The sequence below is a fragment of the Meles meles genome, chromosome 12, assembly GCF_922984935.1.
Source record: "Meles meles chromosome 12, mMelMel3.1 paternal haplotype, whole genome shotgun sequence".
Classification (NCBI taxonomy): domain Eukaryota; kingdom Metazoa; phylum Chordata; class Mammalia; order Carnivora; family Mustelidae; genus Meles; species Meles meles.
The window spans coordinates 30893816-30910288 of record NC_060077.1 but is presented as its reverse complement, the minus strand read 5'-3'; the positions used below and the strand labels follow the sequence as shown (position 1 = coordinate 30910288).

The following is a 16473-nucleotide window of genomic DNA, read 5'->3' as shown; positions in this document are numbered from 1 at the left end:
CCCAGGACCCTGAGATCATGACCTGAGCTGAAGGCAGAGGCTTTAACCCGCTGAGCCACCCAGGCGCCCCTAGAATATTTTTGTAACCACAGGAAAAAATCTTGTATCCATGAGCAGTCTCCCCAATCCTCCCCAGTCCCACCTGCCTAGGATTTTATTTTATTTTATCCACTTCCTGTGCTACAGATTTATCTATTCTAGACATTTCATATAAATAGAACCAAGACTGGCTTCCTTTACTTACACAATAATTTTCTAAGGTTCATCCACATTATAGCATGTATCAGTATTCCACTTCTTTTTATTCCACTGTATGGATCTACCACATTTTAATTATTCACCATCAAATGGATATTCAAATCATTTCCACTTTTGGACTATTATGCTACTTTAGATTATTTGTACACTAGTTTTTGTGTGGACATATTTTCATTGACTGAAATCCTTACCAACACTTATCATCTGACTTTCTGATTACAGCCAACCTAGTACGTATAAACTGGTATCTTATTGTGGTTTTGACTTGCATTTCCCTCTGACTTATGATAACAAGCATCTTTTCATGTACTTACTGGCCATTTGTGTAACTTCTTTAGAAAAATGTCCATTCAGATTCTTTGCCGAATATTAAACTGGGCTATTTATTTTTTATTGTTGAGTTATGAGTTTTTCATATATTCTAGATATAAGTCTCTTATCAGATACATGATTTATAAATATTTTCTCTCATTTTGTGGGTTGTCTTTTCACTTGATGGTTTACTCTGTAACACAGGTTCCTCATCTACATGAAATCCAATTTTTGGGGTGCCTGGGCGGCTCAGTGGGTTAAGCCTCTGCCGTTGGCTTCACCATGATCTCAGGGTGCTGGGATCGAGCCCTGCACTGGGCTCTATACTCAGTGGGGACCCTGCTTCCCCCTCTCACTCTGCCTGCCTCTTTGCCTACCTGTGATCTGTCAAATAAATAAATAAAATCTTAAAAAAAAAAAAAAATCCCAGCTTTTTTCCCTTTTGTTGCTTGTGCTTTTGGTGTAATGTATATTAGGACTGCCTAATGCCAGATTGCAAAGACTCATTCCAATGTTTTCCAAGTCTGTTTCTGTTTAGCTCCTAAATTTAGGTCTTTAGGGGCACCTGGGTGGCTCAGTCAGTTCGGCTCAGGGTCCTGGGATTGGCTGGTAACTGGCTCCACACTCAGCAGAGAGTTTACTCACCTCTCCTTCCCCCCTGCCCCTCCCCTGGCTCGTGCACGCACATGCAAGTGCATGGTCGCTCTCTCAAATTAAAAAAAAAATTTTATGTTTTTATTTCTATATTTGACAGAGAAAGAGCACAAGCACAAGACAGCACAAGCAAGAGGAATGGCAGAGGGAGAGGGAGAAGTAGGCTCCCCACTGAGCAGGGAGCCTGAGGATACCAGGCTCAATCCCAGGACCCGGGGTCATGACCTAAGCCAAAGGAAGAAGCTTAACTGACTGAACCACCCAGATGCCCCTCAAATTACAATCTTAAAAAAAAAAATTTAGGTCTTTGATCTGTTTTGTGTTAATTTTTATACATGGTATGAGCATATATTCAGTTGTCTCAGCACTTCAATGATCTGTTGAAAAGAATGACTTTGGTACTCTCACCAAAAATCAGTTATCATAACATACAGGTTTATTTATTAACTGATTAATTGATTACTATAGTTTTGTAAGTTTTGAAATCAAGAAGTGTGATAAGTCCTCCAATTTTGTTCTTTCATATGATTTTAGCTATTTTGGGTCTCTTGAATTTCTATATGCATTTCAGGACCAGCCTGTCCATATCTGCAAAAAAGCCACCTAGAGCTTTGTCAGAGATCACACTGTGTAGATCAATTTGGGAGAGCTCTGCCTCCTAAACAGTGTTAAGTCTTGCAATCCAGACATTGGATATCTTTCCATTTATCTAGGTCTTCTTGGATTCACATGCATTTTTATCAGACTGAATCCACATCCTTTCATATCTAATACAGCCTTAAATTTCCCTCCTTGTTTAGCTCTGCTACTGTTAAAACAGAAATATATGTTTGCAAATGCTGTCCATTTTTAAAAAATATTTTATTTATTTGTCAGAGAGAGAGCACAAGCAGGGTAGCAGCAGGCAGAGGGAGAAGCAGGCTCCCCAGTGAGCAAGGAGACTGATGTGGGACTTGATCTCAGGACCCCGAGATCACCCAGGTGTCCCAAATGCTGCCCATTTTTAAGAGAACTCTGAGGACTCTAAGGATCTAGGGTTTTCCTATGTATTGGGAACATCTTAACTACTAAAGTCATAAAGGCTAAGTTTTCTGTTGTTTTGTGAGTACTCTTTGTATAAAATTTATTGAAGAAAAAGGTTACCAATGAAATGATTTTTTAACTTATACATAATGCACATGATCCTGCCTTCATATATGTAAGCATAAATGTACACATATATGTAAGAAAACAGCAAGAACTCTGGAAGAAAATATACCAATATGTTATAGTGGTTACCTCTGGATGGTGGAATTGGATGGAGAAGAGAACTAGTGCTTTTTACTTGCATGGGGGGGGGCATAAAAATGTTTTCATGTATTTCTGGTGTGATTTTAAATATGGAGAACAATATAAATATGCCCCAGTAAAGGAGGTTTTTTTTCCCCCCCAACATGTATCACCCTAAGAGTGAACAACCTGGCTGACCTTGAGATCGCAGGTGGTGTTGAGCAGCAGGTTGGAAGGTTTGAGGTCACGATGCAGTACATTAGCTGAATGGATATATTTTAACCCTCTGAGGATCTGGTAAAGAAAATAGCAGATATGGTCGTTGCTGAGGTGTTGCGTCTTCAAGAGCTTGTAGAGATCTGTTTCCATGAGGTCCTGTACTATATACCTGTTTAGACAGGTTAAGGTAACAGAGCAAATATCTGGTTACACTTAGCAAAGCACACCTAAATCAAAATGAACCCTCTCCCCAAACAATCCATCATTATATCATGAGGCCTGCAAGGAAAATGAGAAACTGATGAAAACCTGATTTACCTCTATGGAAGGAATCTGAAATAGTTAACCTTCTTAAGTCCTGTGGAAAAAATAGCCATTAATATCTGCCTGATATGACCAGTAACAGGCCCAGACTGAGATGAGACAGGCTGTTATGCTAATACTGGATAATTTTTCATCCTAGTCCATCGTCAACAAACCCTCTCCAAGGGTGGCCAGCAGGCATCATACACTCCCCTCTTTTCTTTGGCCCAGCAACAACTTGTAATGTCACTGTTCTTTTACCTCCCTTCTTGTCCCCCCTCCTTCTCCTGAAGGAGGCAAAAAACCTTTGGAAACAAAGACCTAGAACACACTGCTACTAAATTCAGCCTTCTATGTGCTTGACTCTTCAATTAAGGTTAAGATCCTAAATAAATGAGAGTATTGGGAAGTCATGCTAAGGGGCTCATGCTGGCTTTACTCCTCTTGCTTTCTTGCCTACCCACATATCTAAGCCACCTAGAATTTTATCTGTGGCTGATTTCTTTCTTACAGAAATTAAATCCTAGAACTCTTTAGCTTTAACTTCACCCGATTATTATTTCATTAGCAGTGTTTTTGCATATCTCTTATTCATTTTTGTGAAAATATTATTGTATGTCCCCTACAGATTCATGTTAGATAAGACACAGTATGGGATTCAGAGGAAACAGAATTTGAAAACTTGTCATCTTGAAACAGACTTGATTTTCCTAGTAAAAGGTAAAGGAGGACAACAGGTGATAGCAGGAGGCATTTCACTTAAAATAACACTACAACTTGATAACAGAGCTGTTTAAAAATAGAAAGGGCTGGGGCGCCTGGGTGGCTCAGTCATCAAGCGTCTGCCTTCAGCTCAGGTCATGATCCCAGGTCCTGGGATCAAGCCCCGCACTGGGCGGGGATCCCCGTTCCACGGGAGGCCTGCTTCTCCCTCTCCCACTCCCTCTGCTGTGTTCCCTCTCTCTCTGTGTCTCTGCCAAATAAATAAATAAAATCTTTAAAAAAAAAAAAAATTGGGAAGGGCTGCCTAGAGACAGTGAGCTGCCTGTCCCTAGCTGGGCAAAAGGCAAACTGGGAAAACTGGAAGGAATGCTGTGCTAGCCTGAATAGTAACTTTTCTCTGGTAGACCCTCTTCAGATACTTACTGCTTCTATCTTTCAAATGTGGTCTTTAACCAGGGAGCATTCTCTGGACCAGATTTCTAAATGCTGCTGATAGTTAATAACCTAATTTCAGAGCTGAGTCAACTTTAAAGATCATGAAGCCTAGGCTAGTACCTTAATAAAGATGAGAAAACAGACCTAAAGGTGAATGACATTGTTGGAGATCAATACAGTCTGGATATGACCAAGTGATATCCAGTGCACCCTCCTTCTTACTCTACTATTCATTCCCGCTCTTTTTACCACAACAAACCATATCTAGAATGAAAAAAACATGACTGGAAATGGTGTTAAGATTTTCCATAACTATACTTAACCAAAATCTTTACTGGAATGGACAGTAAAAATACTGGATTTCTAAAAGACACTAAAAACAGTTACTGACAACTCATAAAAATGAATCAAAGAAAAAAATTATACAAGTCTAGTAAATAGCAAGCAGATTACAATTTTCCCTTTAACGTGATTTATATACTTTTCCTTTACTCTGATAAATCCAGGTATTTCAAGTTACATTTCCTCAACAAGGTGACCAATCAGTGGAGGCAGCTGTCTGAAAAGGATACACATCTTTCATTTGCTCGATGGTTGGTGCTCGAATAATGTCATTGATTCCAATGATGTTCTCATGTCTGAAGCGCAGTAAGATTTTTATCTCCCTCAGGGTTCTCTGGCAGTAGGTCTGGTGCTCAAAAGGACTGATTTTCTTGATAGCTACCCGAACTTTGTTGACATTATCATAAGCAGAGCTAAAAAAAAAAAAAAAAAAAAAAAAAGGAGGGGGAGGGGAAAGATGGCATTTAAAATAGTTTAGGAACATCTTGGCAGAAAGAATAAAAATTGGTAAGGTATTAAATGTTTAGCACTCTGGGTAAATACTTGTTTCATACACGTGAAGGCAGCATGTAAATTATCCACAAAAAAGCCACAAGCTAGGAAGGATGCAGCTGGCACAATGCAACACATACTCGATCTCAAACTTAACACATAGCCCAGCCCCGATAAACGTGTAGATGCCCGTCATAAGCCCCTGAACATGGTTTTATGCCATATACGCATACACAAAACATTCTCCCAGTTTTTAACAGCAACTGCATTTTGGTGTGAGTAATCATTTGTCTTCAAAACAACTTCCTATTGTACCAGATTCCCCTGACTCAGCTGCAACATTGAAATGACTATCAACTACATCTTCAGCCCCAACAAAAATGGACCCAAGAGGACACCTTCATTGCTTGCATCTACTTTGTCTTATTTCCAAAATGACATGACTCTTTTTTCTTTTTTAACTTTTTTTTTTTTTTAAGATTTTACTTATTTATTTGACAGAGATCACAAGTAGGAAGAGAGGCAGGCAGAGAGAGAGGAAGCAAAGCAGGCTCCCTGCTGAGCAGAGATGTGGGGCTGGATCCCAGGACCCTGGGATTATGACCTGAGCCCAAGGCAGAGGCTTTAACCCACTGAGCCACCCAGGTGCCCCTAACTATTTTAAGTAAATTTATGTAGGCTCATATAGTGCCAGGACTGACCTTCATATAAATGATAAGCAAATTATTCTTGAAGAAAAATGGTGGTTCTATGTATATTAAGGTGGGTTTTAACCATAAAACACAAAAGCTATAAGGAAAAAAAAAATCACATTTTAAGATAGGACTGGTAAGATAGTACATGGTTTTGAAACCTACTGTAACACATTTAAAAAAAAAAAAAAACCTTGCCCTTCAAATACCTTCAAATATGCCTTTTCATATACGTAATTACATTTTGTCTTCACAATACCTTTAAAAAGTAGAGGACAACAATGTTTTTATGTACACTGTCTTAGATAAAGAGAGAATAATTCATTTACCCAAAGGACTAAGATCCCTAGGCCTTCTTTTTCCAAAGTACCTTAGGTTTATGTCCTCTTCTCAGGAAGCTGTCATTCCATCTCACTCTATCTGGGTACCATGCTGCATTAACAGGCTGCCACCAGTGGATGAATCCCATCACTTAACTAAAGTGCTACTCACACTGTGGTCTCCAGACCCTTGTATCAGGATCACCTGACATTCTTGTTAAAAATGCTAGTTTTTGGGCATCTGGGTGGCTCAGTTGGTAAAGCATCTGACTCATTTTGGCTCATGCCATGATCTTGGAGTTGTGAGACTGAGCCCTGCAGCCACTGGTGCGCTCAGCGGGGAGTCCACTTGAGAGTCTCCCCCCCAATCTTTCTCTCAAATAAATATTTAAAAACTTAAAAAAAAAAAAAAAAAGCTAGTTTCTGTGCCTCATCCTAGGCCTTCCTTTTTTGGAAAAAAAAAAAAAAATTTTTTTTAAAATTCCAGTATAAGTAATGAACAGTTTATGTTAGTTTCAGGTGTACAACACCCGACTGTGCTTCAACAATTCTACATGGAACTCAGTGATCATCATAAGTGTCCCTTCACCTATTTCATCCATCCCCCTAGCCACCTCCCCTCTGATAACATTTGTTTTCTATATTTAAGAGTGGCAGGGTTGGGGTGGGGAAGGGGTAAGAAGGAAGAGTCTATATTTTTGTCTTTTTTCTTTGTTCGTTTCTTTTGTACCTTCAATTCCACATATGAATTGAATCATACAGAATTTGTCTTCTCTTATTTTTTTAAGTATTTTATTTACTTGACAGAGAGAGATCACAAACAGGCAGAGAGGCAGGCAGAGAGAGAGGGAAGCAGGCTCCCTGCTGAGCAGAGAGCCCGATGCGGGGCTCAATCCCAGGATCCTGAGATCATGACCTGAGCTGAAGGCAGAGGCTTTAACCCACTGAGCCACCCAGGTGCCCCAAGTCTTATTTCACTTAGCATAATACCCTCTAGATCCATCCATGTCGCTGCAAATGATAAGATTTTACTCTTTTTTAATGGCTACTCGACTAATATTCCATAGTATATACATACATTGTCATCCACTTATCTACTACTGAGGGAGAATTGGGTTGCTTCCGTAGATTGGCTGTTATAAATAATACTGCAATAAACATAGGAATACATGTGTATTCCAATTAGTGTTTTCATATTCTTTAGGTAAATAGTAGTAGAATTACTGGATCAGGAAAAATAATTCTATTTTCAATTTTTTGAGGAACCTCCATACTGCTTTTCAGAGCGGTTTTTTTTTTCTTCAAAGCATTTAACCAAAATATTTGGGTAATCTTTTTTTTTTTTTCTTAAAGACTTTGTTTTATTTATTTGTCAGATAAAGAGAGAGTACAAGCAGAGAAAGTGGCAGGCAGAGGCAGAGAGAGAAGCAGGCTCCCCACTGAGCAAGGAGTCCGATGCGGGACTCGATCCCAGGACCCTGGGATCATGACCTGAGCCGAAGGTAGTGGCCTAACCAACTGAGCCACCCAGGCATCCCAATATTTGGGTAATCTTACAACAAAACCTGTAATGTATTCTTCAAAAAAAAGAGTTCTAAGGGCACCTGGCTGGCTCAGCAGAGCATGTGACTCTCTATCTCAGGGTCATGAGTTTGAGTCCCCCACTGGGTGTAGAGATTACTTTAAAAAAAAAAAAAAAAAAAAAAAAAACTTAAAAAAAAGGTTCACACAGGGCCCAGTTCTTTCCAAACTGACCTCAAAGTCTGACTTAACAGGATTCCAGGCAGAAGCAATAATAATTATGCCTTCAATTTTGTGATGGATTTATGTATTTTAGAGTGAGTGAATGGGGGGAGAGGCAGAGGAAGAGAATCTTGAAGTAGACTCCCCAGTGAGCGTGGAACCTGGTGCGGAGCTTAATCCCATGACCCTGAGGATCATGACCTGAACCGAAACCAAGAGCTGGATACTCATCCAGGGGCCCCATGGTGATGCATTTTAATCTTGAATGTTACCACTCTCTTTATGATCAATATTCTATTTAATCTTTTCTATAAGAGCTTTCCATTTTAATAATTATCAGTACCTGGACCACTGACTGAAGCAGTGCAATAACATTGACAGGCAATAAAACATTGCTTGTTTCCTCAAGTGCTGGAAATACAAAACAGTAAAATTTAAAGTTTTTTTCCCCTCAAATTTGTGCTTCTGTATGGTGTTTGTCAGTCTGCTTATTCTGAGAATTACTGATGCATTTGACTCCATCACAGAACAATGCTGTAGGAGGCACTTTACTTTTACTCAACCTCAATTCTCCCACACTACTGTTAATATATTGCACTTAGGTGCTCTTGATACTTTGAAATGAAATTTATTTCTTTAAATAAAAGAGTCACTACTCAAATCTTTGGTTTGTTGCATGAGGGCCTTAACCACTGATTTTTAGTTCGGCAGGCAGAGGGATATGTCATTCAAACAATCTAATACGATAACGATAATGAATATTTTTAGAAATTGAAACTCTTTTTGGGTAATTAAAATCATAGAGCATGAGTCCACCAAAAGAGAATTTACAGGCTAAAATATTGGTTTAAACTCAACATTATAAATTTCTTATTTTACTGACGCTGGGTAGTTTTTTTTGTTTGTTTTAAAGATTTTATTTATTTGACAGACAGAGGTCACAAGTAGGCGGAGAGGCAGGCAAAGAGAGAGAGGAGGAAGCAGGCTCCCTGCTGAGCAGAGACCCCCCCCCCCCCCCAACGCAGGGCTCAATCCCAGGACACTGAGATCATGACCCACGTCGAAGGCAGAGGCTTAACCCACTGAGCCACCCAGGTGCCCCATGAAGCAGGGTAGTTAAACATGGCCATAAATTTGCTTCTGAGCACAAGACTGTTGGGGAGAGGGGCTTATGGTTAATGTGCCCCTCCAACTGTATCAACGCTAATTGATAAAATAACCAACTAACCCCTGTTAAGGGAGAAGGCATGAGATCCTCCTCATTGGTTCTCCCTTGAAAAGAAGACACGACTCTGTCCATGGAGTTGGGTCATTTCCTATCTGTTTTCCAGCTCCTTTTTGTTTTATATAATCGGCCACAGAACTGGTCATAAATACTCTTTTTGGAAATTAAAACTCTTTTCCATATTCTGCCATAACAACTCTATATTTACTCATTTTTCCTTGGATTTCTCAGTTTTGTTTTCTATATTTTATTTTGCTATATTTTATCATAGACTTTTTGGTGTTAGCTTTTGTTTTAAAATCACTCTGGCATTACCAACTCTTTTTTTTCTTTCCTCTAAGAATTTAATCTTAGCTCACCTCCATCTCCCCCCACAACTAATACCATGCTACAACTTGAAATGTGTCTCTGTAAATACAGAATACACTTGAAATGTGTCTCTGTAAACAACTTATGGGTGCAGTTTAGGACCTCAATCCGTATGTGATTATACAGTCTTTGGATGAGTTGATTTTAGATATTCATATTTTTTCTTTGAACTGATAAACTTGCTCTTTTCAAAAACAAAAATTTAAGTAAGTTGTTCAATGTTAAGAAAAGGAAAATCTTAGGGTGCCCAGGTGGCTTCATCAGTTAAGCATCTGCCTTTGGTTCCCATCATGATCTCCGGGTCCTGGGATCAAGTCCTACATTGGGCTCCCTGCTCAGCAAGGAGTCTGCTTCTCTCTCTCCCCTTCCCCCTGCTTGTGCTCTCTCTCTCAAATAAATAAAATCTTTAAAAAACAAAAAGGGAGAATCTTCCTAACTCATCTCTATAAGGCAAATAATCTTTAACAATAAATAAAAACTGATGATGAAAAAGAACTAAAACTAAAACTAAAGACAGAGGCACCTGGGTGGCTCAGTCAGTTAAGCATCTTGATCTTGGCTCAGGTCATGATCCCAGGCTCCTGGGATCAAGTCCTGCATAGGGCTCCTTGCTCAGAGGGGAGGCTTCTTCTCCCTCTGCCTGTCACTCCCCCTGCTTGTGCTCTCTCTCTCTGACAGATAAATAAAATCTTTTAAAAAGGGGGGGGGGTGCAACCACTATGGAAAACAGTATGAAGGGTCCTCAAAAATAAAAATATAACTATCATACAATCCAGCAATTTCATTCTAGGTATCTACCTAAAGAAAATGAAAACGCTAATTCAGAAAAATATGTGCAACCATTCTTCAGTGCAGCATTACTTACAATAGTGAAGATAGGGAAACAACCTAAGTGTCTGCTGAAGAATGGATAAAGATGATGTGGGATATATGTGTACGTTATGAATATATATGCACATATGTGTATACATACATTTCACCTTTAAGTGGAATCTAGTGCTCGCTTCGGCAACACATATACCTTTAAGTGGAATCTAAACAACAAAATAAAATAAAAACCTAGACTCATAGATACTGAGTAGTAGTTGTCAGAAGGGAAGGGGTTGGGGGCAGGGTGAAATGGGTGAAGGGAATCATGAGATACAAACTTTCCATTTTAAAATAAATGTCATGGTGAAACATGTATAACATGGGGTATACAGTTAATAATATTGTATTAATTTTGTATGGTTAATACACAGTAACCAGACCTATTGTGGTAATCAGTTAGCAATGTATACAAATGTTTCATCACTATAGTGTACACATGAAATAGAGTACTGTTGGGCACCTGGGTGGCTCAGTCAGTTAGGCGACTGACTTTGGCTCAGGTCGTCCTGGCATTGGGTTCCCCCCTCCCTTTGCCCCTCCTCTCACTCATCCATATGCTCTCTCTCAAATAAATAAACTTTTTTTTAAATTAATTTTTTTAAAGATTTTTATTTATTTATTTGACAGATAGAGATCACAAGTAGGCAGAGAGGCAGGCAGAGAGAGGAAGGGAAGGCTTCCCGTCGAGCATGGAGCCCGATGCGGGGCTCGATCCCAGGACCCCGGGATCATGACCCGAGTCGAAGGCAGAAGCTTCAACCCACTGAACCACCCAGGCACCCCCTCAAATAAATAAAATCTTAAAAAAAAAAAAAAAGAAGAAGAAGAAAAAGAAAGAAAAGAATAGAATAGAATACTGTCAATTATACTTCAATTAAAAAAATTTTAAGGGGTGCCAGAGTGGCTCAGTTAGTCAAATGTCCAACTCTTGATTTCAGCTCAGGTTTTGATCTCAGGGTTGTGAGTTTAAGCCCTGCACTGGGCTTCATGCTGGACATGGAGCTTACTTAAAAATAAAAAATCAGGGGTGCCTGGGTGGCTGAGTCGTTAAACAGCTGCCTTTGGCTTAAGTCATGATCCCAGGGTCCGGGATAGAACCCCACATCCGGCTCCCTGCTCTTCGAGAAGCCTGCTTCTTCTGCTCCCACTCCGCCTGCTTGTGTTCCCTCTCTTGCTGTGCCTCTCTTTCTCTGTCAAATAAATACATAAAATCTTTTAAAAAATTAAAATTAAAAACTAGAAACAAATTTAAGCGGAAAAAAGAGACATGATAACAAGGAAAAAATTAAACATTTCAAGATGTCAAAAAAGAGTGATAGTGGTTTAGGGGCGCCTGGGCGCCTCAGTCAGCTAAGTGTATCCCTTCAGCTCAGGTCATGATCCCGGGGGTGCTGGGATCGAGCCCTGTGTTGGGCTTCCTGCTCGGTGGAGAGCCTTCTACTCACTCTCCTTCTGCATGCCACTCTACCTACATGTGCTCTCTCTCAATCTGTCCCCCCCAGCCCCCCCCCAAAAAAGATCATGGTTTATGAACCTACGTATGTGATAAAATTGCAAAGAAAATACACAGAAATGAGTGCACATAAAATTAGTGACATATGAATGAGTTCTAGAGTGTATCAATGCCAATCTCCCAGCTATGGTATTGTGTTGTAATGTATACTGTAATGTATGACTATAACACAAGATGTTACCAGTGAGGAAAACTGAGATTTCTCTGTATCATTTCTCCCCTCCGCCAAGATTTAATTACTTAATTTATTTGAGAGAGAGAGAATTGGGGATAGGGTGAGAGGGAGAGGCAGACTCCCTGCTAAACAGGGAGCCCGATGCAGGACTTGATCCTGAGACTCCAGGATCATGACCCAAGCTGAAGGCAGTCGCATAACCAACTGAGTCACCCAAGTGACCCTCTCTGTATTATTTCTTACAACTGCGTGTGACTCTACAATCATCTCAAAATAAAACGTTTAATTTTAAAAAGTATCTAACAACAGGGGAGTCTTTATCCATACAGTGAAAAACTCTGCAGCTGAGAAAACGAATGACATAGAAAGACCTTCGAGATCTGTTAAGTGGAAAAAAAGCAAAGTCTAGCAGTGAATAACATGCTATCTTTTTCTAGTAAATAATAAAAGATATATATTAATTTATTAACATTTGCCTGTGTTTGCATAAAGGAAGTCTGGAAGGATACACAAGAAAATAAAGGATCAGTGGTGCAGGCACAGACAGCCAGGCTGGAGTGGGGCAGATAGGAGTGCAAAACCCTTTATTGTACACCTTTTAATTGAAAAGCCATGTGAAACTCTTCAAAAAAACAAAACAAAACAGAAAAGCCCCACAATTTTTTAATTAGGGGAAAAAATGTACAGGAGAAATACCAGTGGAATACTGGAATACCCTTTAAAGGAGGAAGCACAATTATTTTGAAACTCCTGACCAATACAAAAATACTTGAAAAATTATTGGAAAGAGGTGCAAGATATCTTTACTTAACTTTGTTCCCACCTGAGAGAATAGTATGCTCTCTCTTTAATAAATTAAAAAAAATTTTTAAGAATTTATTTATTTGACAGAGAGAGATCACAAGGAGGCAGAGAGAGAGGAGGAAGCAGGCTCCGCACCGAGCAGAGAGCCCAATGCGGGACTTGATACAGGACCCCAAGATCGTGACCCAAGCTGAAAGCGAAGGCTTAACCCACTGAGCCACCCAGGTGCCCCTAATAAATAAAATTTTTTTAAAAATTGGAATTGGGGGGGGGGTGCCTGGGTGGCTCAGTGGATTAAGCCGCTGCCTTCGGCTCAGGTCATGATCTCAGGGTCCTGGGATCGAGCCCCGCATTGGGCTCTCTGCTCAGCGGGGAGCCTGCTTCCCCCTCTCTCTCTGCCTGCCTCTCTGCCTACTTGTGATCTCTCTCTCTGTCAAATAAATAAATAAAATCTTTAAAAAAAAATGGAATTGGGTATATTATTTCTTTCACACACACCCCTGCAAAAAGGGGGGAACTTCTACTTAGTCTTGGGTTAGTATTTCCATGTATTGAGGACTACCTTAACAAGAAAAAAGATTCTAAATAGTACTCTGTTGTTATTTTAAGATTTTATTTATTTATTTGACAGAGAGAGAGACAGAGGGAATACAAGCAGGGGGAGTGGGAGAGGGAGAAGCAGGCTTTCCGCTGAGCAGAGAGACCAATGTGGGGCTCAATTCCAGGACCCGGGATCATGATCTGAGCCGAAGGCAGACACTTAATGACTGAACCACCCAGGTACCCCAATAGTACTCTGCTCTTGAGGAATTCAAGCTACTGATAGCCAGTCATCTCACATAACTGTAGCCTCAATTTCCAGATGAATCCTGAGATCCATAAATCGTGGGGAAGGCATAGGTCTAAGGCTGGAGGTTAGCATACTCAATATTTAAAACAAATTCCTGCTATTCAGCAATAAAAGGGAATGAACTTGATATAAACACCACAGAGGAATTTCAAAATAATTATTCTGAGTAAAGCCAGACTACCAGAAAAGTACTTCCATTCATATAAAGTGCAAACTAATCTTTGGGGACAGCAAGCAGATTTTTGGGTTGCTCGGGGCTGGTGAGGAGGGAGGCTGGTAGGATAGAAGGACTACACAAATGGAGACCCAGTAACTTTGGAGGTGATGAATACATTCTTTATCTTGGTTGTGTTGACAGATTCATGGGTGTATGTCAAAATATAAACTGTACACTTTAAATATGTGCAGTTTATTGTTTATCAATTGTTTCTCAAGAGAGAAGTTCCTAAAAAAAGGAACCAAGGCTCCCCGGATATGTGATCAATTCCTGGGACAGGGTGGATGGGAACAGATTCCAGAAACATATCTGATCAGTAAATGTGGAAGTAGAAGCCCACAAAATTCTGGAGTAGGTTATTTAACAGATGTTTTGTGATCACTTAGGGAAGAAAAGGGAACCAGCATGAGTCAATTATGAACAAGTCATGCTAAACTAACTCCATTTCCTGTTTTGATAGGGTTACCACAACAACACGAGAGTGACGCCAGAGCTGTGGTGGACTCAAGCCGCACTTGTTGAGTACTTCCCATTTGTGAGACTTCATGTTAGGGTTGGTGACAAAAACAAATAACGATCCTGCCCTGAAGAAGCTAAGAAACATGCAACAGGAACAGACAACATACACTGCCTTTAACATAGTTAAGCACTTCTGAAACAAAAGGCAAAACTGGATTTGGATTAAGTCCAAACAAGGGTATTAGGAGAGGATTAAGAGACAATGGGACCTATAGAAACCATATCCTGAAGAAGGAGCAGGCTTCTGAAAGAGGAGCAAGGGCACCAAGAAATGCAAGAGGTAACACGCAGATAGGTTAAACAAGCAGAGTATCTATGGGGACCACTGGCCTCACCTAGCTGGGCCCCTCTCCTCAAGGAGGTATTTACAGGGTCTGGAGGACATGCTCATCAGGAGCCCCAGAATTCCCTACTGCCTGAGTCTGCGTCCAAGGCTGTGCAAGCCTCTTATACAGCAGCTCTGCTGAGAGTATGTTCCTCCAGTTTTTATATCAGAGTGGCCAAAGGGTAGCTGTTTGCAGGGTGTGCACTGCACCTGCAGTGTCATGCCAAGCTGGATATCCCGCTTATGAGACACACATCAGCTCAAGCTCATGGCAAAGGCATGGGTCTGGGGCCAGGAAGAGTTGAGGGCTGTGCTGGAGGCCTGCTTTCCTGGAACTGCTGATACCGAACTCCAAGAAGCCCAAGAATTTTCCATCTGAAGCTCACCTTTTTTTTTTTTTTTTTTTTTAACAGATTTTATTTATTTGAGAGCGAGAGCATGGGCAAGAGTAGGGGAAGTGGCAGAGGGCAGAGGGGGAAGCAGACTTCCTACTGAGCAGGGAGCCCAATGCTGGGCTCCATCCCTGGACCCTGAGGTCATGACCTGAGTGGAAGGCAGTCGCTTAACTGACTGAGCCACCCAAAAGCCCCAATTTGAAGCTGATCTTACAGGTCTTTAAGAAGGTTTATCTGTGTGACAGGAGAGACTATATTATATTTAAGGTTTCTTAATTTGATGTATATGGTACATGGGGCTCCATTTGTATTGTTATTTTTTCCCATTTGCATTCTTGACTCAGGCCTTGCACACATTAGAGCTGGGTTTGAGAAGTACAAAATGAAGATGTGGGGGTTGGGGAGGACAAGAGCCGTCTTGAACTTCCTGATTTTAAAGATCTAAGGATGCCTGTGGGTGATAAAGATGGAGGAAGTGAAGATTCTCTTCTTCCAAGAGCATTAAGGAGAGATCAAAGTTGAGAATAAGATATAGGAATTTTTAAAAGAAGTCAACCAGGTAGAGGCACCTGAGTGGCCCAGTGGGTTAAGCATCCGACTCTGGGTTTCAGCTCACGTCATAATCTCAGGATTGTGAGATCCAGCCCCGCATCCAGCTCCACATTTACCTGGGAGTATGCTTGAGATTTTCTCTCTCCCTCTCTGCCCCTCTCCCCACTCACACACACACAAGTGTGCTCTCTCTCAAATAAATAAATCTAAAAGAAAGAAAGCAAGCAAGCCAGCCAGCCAGCCAGCCAGCCAGCCAGCCAACTGGGGCAGCACTGCTGAGGAGAGCTGATGTCGTGAAAAGGGGTCTGAGGTCAGAATTCAGGAACAGTCAGAGGAAGAGGAAATGGCTGAAGAGAGAAAGTAGTGTAATAATGGAATGAGAACCCTTGTTGTCCAACACCAAAACCACATGCTAAACCATATCCAAGAACCAGGAGAGGGTGGTGTTTCAGAAGCCAAGGAAAAAGTTCCAAATAGGAGAGGCTATGGAAGGTAAAAACTGCAAAGCAGTGACTGAATCTGCAATGAGATGATGTGTTGTAATGTGGGTGTAAGTAAATGGAGGAGAATGGCGACAGCAGTAGAAAAAGTACAGCTGACTGTTTTTTAAAGAAGGCAAGGAGGAGGAGAACAACTAGCAAATCCAGGTGAACAACTGAGAGGCACAGGGTGTTATGAAAGCAGAGGGTGGTCGGAGGCTGGGGGACCAGGTGGGGGTAAAGAAAAGGTTCCTTAGAGCTAGCTAGGGGGATGAGAGAGAGTGCTTTTCAAACAAAGCATGTGCGAAAGTGCAGAGGCCTAAAGGAACCTGGGGCAATGGAATGTAGGGTATGGGAAGGGACATGCTGGGGTTGAGGCTGGAGGTATAAGACTAGACTAGAATTTGGCACGGGAAAA

The 16473-nt window shown here is 40.9% G+C and overlaps 1 protein-coding gene across 1 annotated transcript in view; it reads right to left on the bottom strand.

Moving 5' to 3' along the window:
• The window catches only part of MAPK1 (mitogen-activated protein kinase 1), a 113383-nt gene that overhangs the window by 42128 nt on the left and 54782 nt on the right, over positions 1–16473 (bottom strand). Inside the window, exons 2-3 of the mRNA XM_046024648.1 lie at positions 4746–4928; positions 2692–2881 (exon numbers count right to left, since the gene is read on the bottom strand). Coding sequence (XP_045880604.1) covers positions 2692–2881; positions 4746–4928 — 373 coding nt within the window. The remainder of the gene's footprint in view (positions 1–2691; positions 2882–4745; positions 4929–16473) is intronic.